This window comes from Halichoerus grypus, chromosome 8 (assembly GCF_964656455.1).
Source record: "Halichoerus grypus chromosome 8, mHalGry1.hap1.1, whole genome shotgun sequence".
Classification (NCBI taxonomy): Eukaryota; Metazoa; Chordata; class Mammalia; order Carnivora; family Phocidae; genus Halichoerus; species Halichoerus grypus.
This window is the reverse complement of record NC_135719.1, coordinates 47,161,926-47,175,419: the sequence shown is the minus strand read 5'-3', so window position 1 is coordinate 47,175,419 and position 13,494 is coordinate 47,161,926. Positions and strand designations below refer to the sequence as shown.

Below are 13,494 nucleotides of genomic sequence, written 5' to 3'. Positions count from 1 at the left end.
TTAGTAGGCAACCTTTAGGATCATTCCATCTTTCCATTAAAAGCAGAGATAGTTCAAGAACGACTACTACTGCCACCATCGTTGAACATGTCCTCAAGGCCCTAGCACACACAATAAGACAAAGAATGGAATGGAGACAAGGAGGGAGGGAGAAAGGGGCACCAGCCAGGAACGTATGGGACTGCAAATATCAGAAAACCTAACTACCAGTGGCTTAACCAATGAGGAGTTCATTTGTCTCACTCGTAAGAAATCAGGAAGTAGGCAGTGTCGGCTGGTGGTACTCATCAAAAGAATCGAAACAGCTCTTTCTGCTTTATCTTCTTTGGATGTTTCATTTCAACCTCATGCTTGCCACCTCCTGGCTCTATGATGGCTCCTGCATATCTGGGCCTTAACGTACACATTCGAGGCAGGAAGAAGGGAAAACAGTGGTTACCAGTCTCTTCCCAGAAGCCCCTGGATGGACTTCCCCTTTTATCTCACTGGTCACATGGCTACTGTTAGCTCTAAGAAAGGCTGGGAAAGTGAATGTCTAGGGATAGGGTTAGGTTTAGGGTTAGGGTTAGGATTTGGGACATACTATACTGACTTCTTATATAATAAGTTATGCTTGGTACAATCCATTCATGAAAATTCTTTGTTGGATATTAAATATATTTACTATTTGGGCCATACTTATGCTAAAACATTATTTGGTGTTTATCTAAAATTAAAATGTAACTGTGTGTCCTCTAAAAATTTTGTTTGCTAAATCTGGCATCCCTTGGAGCTGGGCATATTGAAAAAAAATGACGTTTTAAAATTAGCAAGAAAGAAAGGCTATGGTGCAGGTAGATATCAGCAACTACCATAGAAGCATACAGGGTTGTCCAGAAAGACAAGATTTTTTTCCCCTGACATTTAACTCTAATTATCATACAGATCTTTCCAGAAGGAAAATTGAGTAGCAAAATATAGGCAGTACCTTATGATACAATTTTGTTAGAGATGCACATTCTTCAAATGCATGTGTCCCACAAAATTTAAGGCTACATGCAGTTATAATTCAGTGACAGAATTTTTGCAGGTAACTAAGAAAAACTTTAAAAAAATTTTAGATATACCATTAACTGTGGATTACCCATATGAAATTACAAATCTTTTAGATCTTTATCTACCAGATTTCATTAAAATTTTACTAAAATCCTTTCAAAATTATGCCTACTCAAAAACTTGTCAGCTGCTGTTTCGTTTCAACATGAGAACTTAACCATAAATCTCACTCATCTGCAGGAACCTGATAGTTTAACAACAGTATTACTGAGCCTGCAGACACTAGGAATAACATGGCTTTACGGGTGAATCTGTGGATTTCAAGCAGCCGAAGTGCAGGGTGTGGACTGGCCTTCAGAAGTGGGAGGGCATAGTCCAAGTGAACAACAGGGCAGGAGAGCATAGAAGTCAAGGCGAAACTTGTAGGCCTAAGATGGAGTCTCCATACACTCTAGCCAACTGCCAGGCTCCAGGAAGGGGATGGGCAGGGAGGCTTCCTGAAAGCCAAGAAAACCGAAAACCAGGTCAAACCAGGTTGGTCAGAGGCAACCAACAAATGCCTTTTGTGGAGATGAATTTTAGTGATTAGACTCTGGAATTCCTGCTACTTTTTAAGAAATGGCCAAAGAGATTGCTTGCAGCCAACTTGAGGCAATGTGAAAGAGCCGAGAACTCAAAGTGGGATTCCAAATTGTGTACTGATGTGCTGTATTTGATCAGTATCTGTCCATTCCTCCTAAGATGGCTGTTATAAAATGGACAGAAAAGGGGTTGGACTAAGGGAGTTGAAAGAAGCCCCACTCCTTTGACTCAATTTACTATTTAAATAAATTATATTTGTTTTCTTTTTTGTAAAGAGTAGAGTAAGGATTTTTCACCCCTGAGAATGTCAGACTTGAGCTATTTGTAAAGGGCAGTTGGATTTGCTGCCAGGCAACAGGGGAGAAGCGGTTTATCTCCCAAGCATTGATATCCAATAGGCCTACCCACCTATGGACCAGATGTGTTCTCTAAATGTTGTTGCTTTGAGATTTAATTAATTTCAAAAATGATATTTACTGTATTTTTTTCACTTGTATTATTTCCCCAAACCATTTAAATTCTTCGGAATCATCATTGTTACTGACCACACAATAGAATAGTCCACCGTGTGTAGTTATATTAACTTCCCTATTAAATGAACTTGGGAATATGGCTATTTGAAGAGATCTTATAGCGAAACATTTTTTTTAAAGAGTTTACTTATTTATTTATTTGAGAGAGAGAACACAAGCAGGGGGAGGGGCAGAGGGAGAGGGATAAGCAGACTCCCAGGACCCTGAGATCATGACCTGAGCTAAAGGCAGATGCTTAACCAACTGAGCCACCCAGGCACCCACAAAACGTTTTTATATAACCAATATTACTCTCTAATGTGCCTGATTTTAAAATGTACCTTTTTGTCTGGGCAGTGTGCACAAAATGAGCTGACGTTATATTCTGATGGAACAGTTGCCCTCCCATGCTTTTTGCTTTCCTTTTGAAATCAATGATCACAAATGTTTCATTGAATTGATAAAGGCAAGACAATAGTGAATAGTGACAGAGCCATTTGACTTTCAAGTGGCAAACCCAATAGCATCCACCCAGTGACTCAGCCTTTTTCTGGAAGAGGTAACAATGCACCACCTCCATCCACAGCCCCTTTCGCTACACTTCAGAAACCACAGCTGATTCCAGTGGAAGCAAAGAAGTTCTCTTCCAAGAAACAAAGATCAAAGGTATTCATACTCCTTTTTTTTTAAGATTATTTATTTATTTGAGAGAGAGAGAGCATGAGCAGGGGGCAGGGGTAGAGGGAGAAGCAGACTCCCCACTGAGCAGGGAGCCTGATACTGGGCTCGATCCCGGGATCCTGAGATCATGACCTGAGCCGAAGGCAGATGCTTAACCAACTGAGTCACCCAGGCACCCCTCATGCTTCTAACAGAAGAAAATTGTTATTTACAGTATTCTCAGTGAGATTTTTAGTAATACACCATATTATAGAGTTGTACCTTTCATACGGAAATAAATACTATTCTGGCTGCTGGGATGCATTTGATTTTTAAAGGGGGATTGCTGTACAAGTAGATTCTACCATGACATTATCCACGGGGTCTTAAAAAATTCAATCATGTCACATTATTGTGAGATTAACTAAATGACTGGGCCAACCTATACCACTAACTGGGTCAAGAGTCTAGGAATCTGGAATATGATAGCTATTGCTTTATATCCAAATTCGTGTTGTATAGGGTATGTTCTTAGGAGATTTTACCCTACTTCATTTGTCTTTAAGCATAGGATAAAAAGCAAGCTCTCCAGTTTTGCACAGATATCCTAATGAGGAAAGGGAAGAAATTCTGTATTCTCTAACATTAGGACCTCACGGTACAACATAATTAATCCTCATGGAGATTTTCCAGGTTTAAATGTGCTGGACTTTTGAAGCTTGCTTTAGGTTTATAAGCCACAGAGTTGTGATAATTGAAACTTTTCGCCAGAAAAAGGAGAGCTAGCAGTGTCTTTTTCTGGGCTTACCCTATGTGGTCCTATTTACAGCTGCTCCCATTAAAAAAAAAAAGCAAGGAAGAGAGAGAAATGGAAGAGTGGCAGAGAAGAAATGAATCCTACTGTCTCTATGTAGTAGACTGTTACCTGCTCTTCCTAGACCTTCTTCTCCCAGGACCCTGGGATCATGACCTGAGCCGAAGGCAGACGCTTAACGACTGAGCCACCCAGGCACCCCCCAGACCTTCTTCTTAACGCCCAAATCTTCCTTGAGATGCTTTCCCTGTATTTGCAGCACTGGTGGGCTGTGTCCCCTTAAGAGAGTTCCAAGCTGTTTATGTAGCAGCGTGTCATGTGACACCCCAGTTGCCATGGCAAATATTTGTGTTTCATGAAAAATGTGGGTAAAAAAAAAAAATCAGTGTAAATGGCCAAATCCCTAGACAGACAGGCCTTCGGGCTAGTGTTTGGCCTGCACCACGATTGTTTCAAATTCAGCTGTTTAACAGGCTGTGCGAAGGCCACGGGCTAATGTGCATAATGGGAACAGGCGGGGGCACCTGTTTTGCTTCTCACCACGTTTGAGCTCTCCAGTCCCACAGTGTTATAGACAACATCTACAGGTAATACAAACATGACTAGGTTTTCTGCGCTAATCAATCTATCACAGAAAAAAAAATTATTTTAATAAAGACACTTCTGGAGGGCTAATTAACCCTGCTTTAATTTCCTCTCTGTTGACTTCACAAAGCTTTCCCCTAGTGCTGAGGCAGTAATATTTAAAGACTCTTTCCTGTGGTCTCGAACTGGTAAATTTCTGAATTGACTCTTCAATGGTAAATGTAATTATTCATACACTCTGTGAAGTGTCCTAGCGTGGAAGTGAAAAGGCTCACAGAAACACTGATAGAGCTAGAACAGACGTGGATCAGCATCCACCGGGCGGTGTGGTGCCACACGGAGAAGCCCCTTCTTGGAAATACTTCTCTCAGTGTACCCTAGATGCAGGACTTGGCATCTGACTATAGCTGTTTTGGTAAATATTTACTTTGTCAAACTCTCTCTTCAGATCAAACAGGGCTCTTGGCAAGCAAGGCAGCGTTGTCTGGGGTGGAAAAGGTCTTTCTAATTATTAGCTCCTGCCTGCATGGAAAGAAGGAACAGGCTGGCCCAGCGGGGGGACCTGGGGGAGGGAGGTTGGGGGGGAGGCTCTGTGCTTCTATTTGTTTTGTAAAATTGCCCATGAGAGTCATTTTGATTTAAACTGTGTCTCATTCTTCATTGTAGGGGAAACGCAAAAGGTCAAGAGGACATCATGATAGGAAGGTCTGTAATTTGTGTGACTAGTTGAAATTTGGGGTTTGTCACCTGATGTCCCTTCCTTTTGCTTCAGGGCAAAAGTATGAGAGGCCAGTTGACAGCTGGAGACTGCAACAAAAGTTCTTCTGCTCTTCTTTTATAAAAGAAATTAGATCATGTCTTCAGAAGAAAAAAAAAAATGGTTCGTTTAAAGTGAAAAACCTTCCCTACCCCCCTTCAGTTAGGACTGAATTACTTCTCAGGCTTCAATCCAGAGAAGTGATTTAGCATACTCAAAATCTGGCTGAATCACAATGGTCTTCAACCTCAATCTACGATTCTCATCTTTTAAAAGTCCACTTGAAAATAAATAAAATGTGAAAAAAAATTCACTTGGCCCCCAGCATGGGCATACGTGTGTGTACATGTGCGTTCATACACACGTGCACATGCATACACACTGCATATATGAGGTCATTGGTAAGGGGATGGGACTTAGGACTAAGCTGCCTAAAACCAATAAGGTAACAAACACGTTGGGGGAATGAAATCGTTCCCACCGACAAGTACGTGCCAGCAAAGAACCTTCCACTGGGTCATGCGTGAGTCAGCAAAGTTCTGAACTTGAAGCAGGAAAGAGCTGGATTCTTCTCTTACTAATAGAGGAATTTTGAGCAAGTCACTTAAATTCTGAGTGCCTCACTTTTCCTCATCTGTCAAATGGGGATAATAACTCTCATAGATTTGTTCTATTAGCGCTGTTAATGTGTGTGGAAATGCTTTGGAATTATAAAGCACTTGTTATCAGAATTCACTGGCCTGTTTTTTTTAAAGATTTTATTTATTTATTTGACAGAGACACAGCGAAAGAGGGAACACAAGCAGGGGGAGTGGGAGAGGGAGAAGCAGGCTTCCCTTGGAGCAGGGAGCCCGATGCGGGGCTCGATTCCAGGACCCTGGGATCATGACCTGAGCTGAAGGCAGACACTTAACGACTGAGCCACCCAGGTGACCCTCACTGGCCTATTTTTAAAAAACATCTTCTAGGCCCCCCTTCCTTCAAGGGTCTTATCAGAAAGAATTTCAGAGGGAGCTTAGCCACCCCTTTCCAAGGAAAAAGAGCCCATCTTCTGGGTCTCCTTGTACTTCTGCAGAGCTGTGACTAGACAGAGCTGTACTTACAGCAATGATCGCATACAGTCCTTCTGAACTGAGACAGATTGCTCCTGGATAAACTAATCAATGCAATCAGAACCTTCCTTCAGCTTCCCTTGACTTCTTGCTACGGGTAAATTGTGAGCTTGCTTCTACACTTTAAAAATAGGATGTGCTTTAAGAACACTAGGCATGATGTATCAGGAATATTTAGAACAGCAAAAGTTGGTTGAGCATGTTCTTAGAACATGGCGCTAGGCACCTTCCACACCCACTGAATGCTCACAGCAGCTCTAGAACCTCTGTACTGTCATTGTCCCCAGGCCCACATAGTTGGTGAAAGGGTACGGAGGATCCAGATGACAGAATGAGGCTCCAGAGTCCACCCTCCTACACACAAGGTTATGAACTCTTCCACATGCGCTAGTTTTCCAAATGTTACCACTACTATGATGATAACTACTACTAACTACCCCAACCACTACCACTACTACTCCTAACTAGCACCTTACACACATCTTACACACATGTGCTCACCACTGTTCCTATGCTTTACATGGATTAGCTCACCTCATCTGACAATATCTCTGAGCAGTAGGTACTATTATTATTCCCATTTTCCTGGAAGGAACCAATTACGGAGAAGTTAAGGTCATGCACCTAGTAAGTGACAGAGCCCGCATACAGAACTGGGCCAGGTGGCTGCCAGGGCCCCAAAGCGTTAGAGAGTTTTTAAACTTTCAATCGTTTTTGGTAGAAATCTTTCTAAAAGATCCCACATCTCTGCCTCCCTGATGTAATCTAACATTTTCTCTCCCCAGTATCACGTATGCAGAGAACCCATTTCTAGTCGTTTTTCATTTGTTTCCTTCACATTCAGGACAGTGCTTGTCACGTCACCTGTCATGTCTGCTTTCAGTGGCCCTGACTTTAAGAGACTGTTCTGTCTTCTAGTTCATTAACCAAATAACCAAGACTCAAGAAGTGGAAGGATAAAGTGGAGTCAGTCAGGCTCTGCACAAGGATCCAAGGAATATAAGATAGTACACAGTGGTAGACTTTGTAGTTATTTCAAGAAATCTAAGGCCTGTATTTTCAGGGCTCTAATTCACCTGGTTAAAGTTGCTAAAATTGTCTCTCTCAGCAAATACATCTTTTTATTATCTCAAGGCAGACATGTTAACAACTATGTTAAGATCCACTTAATTTGGGCACCTGGGTGGCTCAGTTGGTTAAGCAACTGCCTTCGGCTCAGGTCATGATCCTGGAGTCCCGGAATCGAGTCCTGCATCGGGCTCCCTGCTTAGTGGGGAGTCTGCTTCTCCCTCGACCCTCCCCCCTCTCATATGCTCTCTCTCTCATTCTCTCTCTCTCAAATAAATAAATAAAATCTTAAAAAAAAAAAGATCCACTTAATTTCAATTAATATTTTGATAATAAATATGTTAACATAATAATTTTAATAAATATGTTAACATATAATAATATGGTAATAAATATGATAACAACTATGGTAAGATCCACTTAATTTCAATTAATATTTTGATAATAAAAATCTCTTTTATGGGTAAAACAAGCAAACAAATATATTTATTGGACATAAGGGTCCAGGTTAAATTCATGAGTGTGTTCTGCTTCTGGAAATGGGGGAGGGAGAAGAAAGAGCTAAAAAGAATTAGAGGATTTCAATTCTACCTTATGTGTTGTTTTTTTAAATTTCAACACATATATAAATAATTTAAATATATCTAAATCTTATAAATAATTATAAATATATAAAATATACTATATTTTTAAATGTAAAAGATTTAAATATATATTTTTGTCTCCTTTGCTTCAGATATATATATATATCATATATACATTATATATATTCTGTATTATCTAATGTTATCTAATTCATCCTCATGTAGATTCCTCCAGTTTAAACTACTGGGCTTTTGTAGCTTGCTTTCTTACATTTATGAGCCACAGACAGATATATATAATATACATACACATATAAACATGTAATATATATATAATATACATAAAGCAAAGAAGACAAAAGATTAACATGCGCCCATGGTAGTTTTTTATATTATTCTTCTATAATTTTCTGTATTTTCAAAACTTTTTCAAATTTCAAAGAAGAAACAAAAGAAAATCCTATTTCGAAAGACATACCTCTTGCTGTAAAATCTTTGCTATAGAAAGAATAGGTTTGGGTGATAACCTTTTAATGTCAATTTTGGGGTCTTGCTTTTCTTAGTCATTCTTACACTGTTACTTTCTTTAGTATTTCCCCAGCATATTACTCTTTATCCTTATGTTATAAAATCGTGATTATTTTATACAGTTGAGTCAGTTGAACTATTTTAATGAGGCAACATATGTGACAGTGACACTACCCCATCCAGTCTCATTTCCCCCCGTCTGTAGACCAGCTCGATTTTTTACAAAACTTCCATGACCCCTCCAACACTCACCCCGAGACCCCAGGAAAATGAAAAAAGTGGGAGTTCCCAGTAGGTGGGGCTCTAGACCCCTCAAACCCACAGCAGCTGTGTTAACTGTGCCCCTCTTTACCATCAGATTGTATTGTTTCTGAACAGTGTTCCAGGTTTGAAAATGTATACTTTGAAAACCACCAGGTGGTATCTAGCGGCAGTTTTAGCTTTAATGTGACCTATCTACTAAAGGGAATAAGCCCACTGCTTTATGTTTATTGAAGTGTGATTAACATTACATTAGTTTCAGGTCTACAATAGAATGATTCAACAATGCTATACATTACTCAGTGCTCATCACAAGTGTACCCTTAATCCCCTTCACCTGTTTCACCCAACCCCCCCCCACACCTCCCCTCTGGCAACCACAAGTTTGTTCTCTGTATTTAAGAATCTGTTTTTTTGTCTGTCTCTTTTTTTTCTTTGTTCATTTGTTTTGTTTCTTAAATTCTACATACAGATGAAATCATATGGTACTGGTTTTTCTCTGACTGACTTACTTCACTTAGCATTATACCCTCTAGAGCAAGACCCCATTGTTGCAAATGGCAAGATCTCATTCTTTTTTTATGGCCCAGCAATATTCCATTCTGTATATATATACCACATCTTCTTTATCCATTCATCTGTGGATGGACACTTGGGCTCCTTCCATTATCTTGACTATTGTAAATAATGTTGCTGTAGACATTGGGGGGCATGTATCTTTTCAAGTTGTGGTTTTGGTTTTTTGGGGTAAATACCCAGTAGTGGAATTACTGGATAATGTGGTAATTATATTTTTAAATTTTTTGAGGAAATTCCATACTGTTTGCCACTGTGGCTGCCCAGTCTGCGTTCCCACCAGCAGGGCAAGGGGGTTCCTTTTTCTCCAAATCCTCACCAACAGTTGTTATTTCTTGTATTTTTAATTTTAGCCATTCTGACAGGTGTGAGGTGATATCTCATTGCAGCTCTTAGGTGCATTTCCCTGATGATTAGTGATGTTGAGCATTGTTCCATGTGTCTGTTGGCCATCTGTATGTCTTCTAGAAGAAAACATAGGCAGTAATTTCTTTGACACCAGCCATAGAAACATTTTTCTAGATATATGTCTCCTCTGGCAAGGGAAACAAAACCAAAATTAAACCATTGTGACTACACAAAAATAAAAAGCTTTTGCACAGCAAAGAAAACCATCAACAAAACAAAAAGGCAACCTATTGAAGGGAGAAGATATTTGTGAATGATCTATCCGATAGGGGGCTAGTATGCGAAATATATAAAGAACTTATGCAACTAACATCAAAAAAACAAATAATTCAATTAAAAAATGGGCAGAGGACATGCATAGACATTTTTCCAAATCAGCCTACTTCTTGAAGAGCAGAGAATGCCTCCCTGGTGGGCTTTGTGCCCAGCACAAAGCAGTTTCCTTTCTTGTCCTGTCCTAAAGGGTCCGGAGAGGGCAGGTGGTACTTTGGCAAGAATTCGAGTTCTACAGCCTGAAGATACAAGATGAGATTCAGAAGGAAATCTAGGGCTGTTCTTTCCTCTTTTAGGTTCACTTTCCCTCATGAAACCTTATTTAATTTACCTTCTTAAAGGAAGAAAAGAAAGAAAATCCCAAACCAGAAACCTGTGGCATCATTTAAAACCATTTCTGTTTTCTCTAATTCATTAGCAAATGCCACCCTCACCTATGCATTTTTGACATGAAACTTTCAAAGTGAATGAAAATTATACAGTTTTATGTGCAAAACAATATTTTTTTTCTTGTAAGAAGTAATTGAGAAAAAATACTCACAAAATTGTCTTTATCTGTCTTCATGGCATCTAAGTGTACACTTCTATTGCATGGACTAACAATTTTACTTATATACACCAGAAAAAAGTTTAAGTTATCAGTAAGACCAAATAATCTTAATTATTTTTACTTTATCTTTTTCATTCATCAAACTATGACCTGATCCTTCATAGAAAATTTGGAAGGTTCAGAAAGGAGAAAGGCACACACACACACACACACACACACACAATCCCATAATATCATATCCCTTTGGCGTATTTAAACTTTGGCATGGCCCTCTGTTGTATTATTCAATATATTCAACTCTGACCCATCTCTTTTCTCCTAACAATTTATCATAAGCCTTTATATATATGACTTAAAAGTCTTCATAAAACATTTTGAATGGCTACATAATAATCTGTCTTGAAGATATACCATAATTTTTTAGCTATTATCCTATTGTTTGATATTAAATTATAAATGTCAGATTATTAATAACTATTCTAATTATTAATAAATAAATCATTTCCTGTTATAAATAAAACTGCCATGAACATCTTCCACATTTGTACATAAATCTTTGTATTTAAGCTACTTCCTCACAGTAGAATTCCTTAGTCAGGGTATGGACATTTTCAGTAGTCTATTAGTGCTTCAAAACTCAAGCTATGAGTTTGCAAATAACTTGTATGATCATAGAAGAGTTTTGTGCTATAAACCTAAGTGGCTATCAGCTTCATTCATACATTCATTCAACTAATCTCCATTGACCTTTAATTATGTGCCAGGCAGGGTACTAGACCTTGGGGATGTAGCAGTGAACAAAACAAACCAAGTCTTTGCCCTCTTGGGACTTATGTTCTAGTAAGAAAGGCAGATATTTAATATAACGGTCAGGCAGTGATAAGTGCTACAAATGAAAATAAAGCAGCATCCATATCTAGGTTTAGAGAAGGTGACAAGGTGGGATGTTGTAAGAATTTTGCAAGTATTCCTTAGCCATCTGGGATCAACAGACTTGCTATACACACATTTTCCTCAGGAAAACCATAACGTCAAACTTTACTTTGGTGATAACCGAGGTCCTTTTGGAGGCTTGCTCTTCTTCCTTTACCACGTGGAGAACATGATGATGTGCCTTTTCTCAGAAATTTAGGAATCCAGGCTGCTTTTCACTCTCCACCTGCCAGGTTCCCAGTACGGACCCCAGGCATGTTCCACCCATCAGTCATGGTTGTTCCAAGTGGCTGTCCTTCACTATGTCGCATTCTCTCAGAAAATATTATAAAGTTAGCAGAAAAGATGAAATCATTGCAGCAATAAACTTAGATAGATCTCTAGAAAAGGAAATATCACATTTGGCTGAAAATATAGTCCATCCCTCTTAAAAATCTTCCCGATTTTGTTCTGTTTGATCTCCAACCAGAATTTGATCCAATGAGTGTTTTTGTTCCAGAAGAATACATCTAGGGGTGGGAATTTTTTTTTCTCCTCAGAAAGTGTTTCAGAATTCAGGGAGACTCATTTGAGTAAAGATACCTTTCAAAGCAATTGCAGAAATTAGCCCTAGAAAATTGCTGTTGATCTGAGTGGCCTTTACACACAATTCTCTTCCTTTATATGTCTCTGCTCAGTGCGTTCTCTATTTTTGCCTTTTATCCTCTTTATAAAGCTTAGGGATTCTGACTCTCACTTTTAATTGACACTTACAGCTTAAATGCAGTTTCTAGGTCCTATGAACTGAGAACTGTTTTGTTGATTTGCAGACCCTGAAATGCTGGAATATCTCTTTGGGGTTCTCTCCCCATGACTACCTTTACATGTAGTTGGTATAAACAGCTATTCTTCAACTGTGGTGTGTAAGTTTCTAGAAAAAGCTTCCTATTTAAAAAAGAGAAAAGGGGGAAAAAATCCCCAGGTCTTTTTCATGGTACATGAGGTGATGCTATTGGAGACATGTGCCTTCGATTTGCTAGCTCTGCTAGCTCCAGGAGTTTATTAAACAACACGTAGCATTTCATAAGTGGTGACACTTTAAGTCAGAGAGACATAGGGTGTCAAAATCAGAAGCACTCTGAATGATCCCCTAATATCCCACAGGAGAAGTGACTTCCCAAGGCCATGTAGTAAGGTGGTAATAGCCTAGATCCTAGGTCTTCTCACTTCAAATCCATCCCTTTCCTACCACGCCATGGTTCATTAGCATGTTCATGGGGGTTAGTTTAACAGACTGCTTTCCAAATAAGAAGGAAACAGCAGGTCAGGGCCAGGTTGGCTCTGATGTAGGAGGTGGTAAAAGGAAGGTTGAACAAGGAGAGCACACCTTGGTATGGGGCCATATGGGGAGTTCTGGACAGTTAGGGCTGTGGGCATGGATGTTATGGGGGGAGCCGAAGGGCAACTAGCTGTGTGATCTTGGGCAAATCACTTAACCTCTGAGTCTCAGTTTCCTATCTACGGTGATAACCACAGGGACTGGAGGTGAGGGACTGTGAAAGGTTCTTTACACATGCTATGATCTTCATAGCAACTCTGTGGGGATCCCTCATTTTTAGAGATGAGAAACATTTAAGTGTAGAGAGGATGTTGTTTTAACTTGGACTGTCATAGCAAAATACAATAGGCTGGGTGGCTTAAACAGCAAACATTTATTTCTCACAGTTCTGGAGGCTGGAAGCACAAGATCAGGATGCCAGTATGGTTGGGTTCTGGTGAGGTCCCTCTTCCTGGTTTGCAAGCAGCTACCTTCTCGCTGTATCTTCACATGATAGAGAGATCATCTCTCTTGTGTCTCTTCTTCTAAGGGCACTAATCTCATCAGGAAGCCTCCACCCTCATGACCTAATTACCTCTCAAGGGCCCCACCTCGGGGGACCAGGGCTTCCACGTATGAATGTTGTAGGGTCACAAAACATTCAATCCATAGCAGATGATAACTTGTCCAAGAGTATGTAGCAGATAGTGGCAGAGCTTGGACTTGAACCCAGGTTAGTCAGACCTCAGGGCCAAGGCTCATTTCCCTGAGTCCATAATAGCTTGTTCAGTAAAAAGGCAAGGCCAGTGACCTTCAAGATCCATCACGCTCTAAAATTCAGTACTCTAATTCTGCTGAATCCCTAAATCCTGATTGGGTCAGCTACTTTCTCTGAATATTGTTTATATCTTTCAAATAATGCTAGCCATCTGAGGTAACGATATCTGTTCTGTACAAAA

At 39.7% G+C, this 13,494-nt stretch overlaps 1 protein-coding gene and 1 long non-coding RNA gene across 2 annotated transcripts in view; one reads left to right on the top strand and one right to left on the bottom strand.

The window, feature by feature from the left end:
• The window catches only part of LOC118532492 (uncharacterized), a 177,378-nt gene that overhangs the window by 42,874 nt on the left and 121,010 nt on the right, over window positions 1-13,494 (bottom strand). The gene's annotated exons all lie outside the window — the stretch shown is intronic.
• The window catches only part of IQCH (IQ motif containing H), a 209,030-nt gene that overhangs the window by 92,089 nt on the left and 103,447 nt on the right, over window positions 1-13,494 (top strand). The window contains exons 7-8 of the mRNA XM_078078712.1: window positions 2,716-2,795; window positions 4,855-4,893. Of these exons, the coding sequence (XP_077934838.1) occupies window positions 2,716-2,795; window positions 4,855-4,893 (119 nt within the window). The remainder of the gene's footprint in view (window positions 1-2,715; window positions 2,796-4,854; window positions 4,894-13,494) is intronic.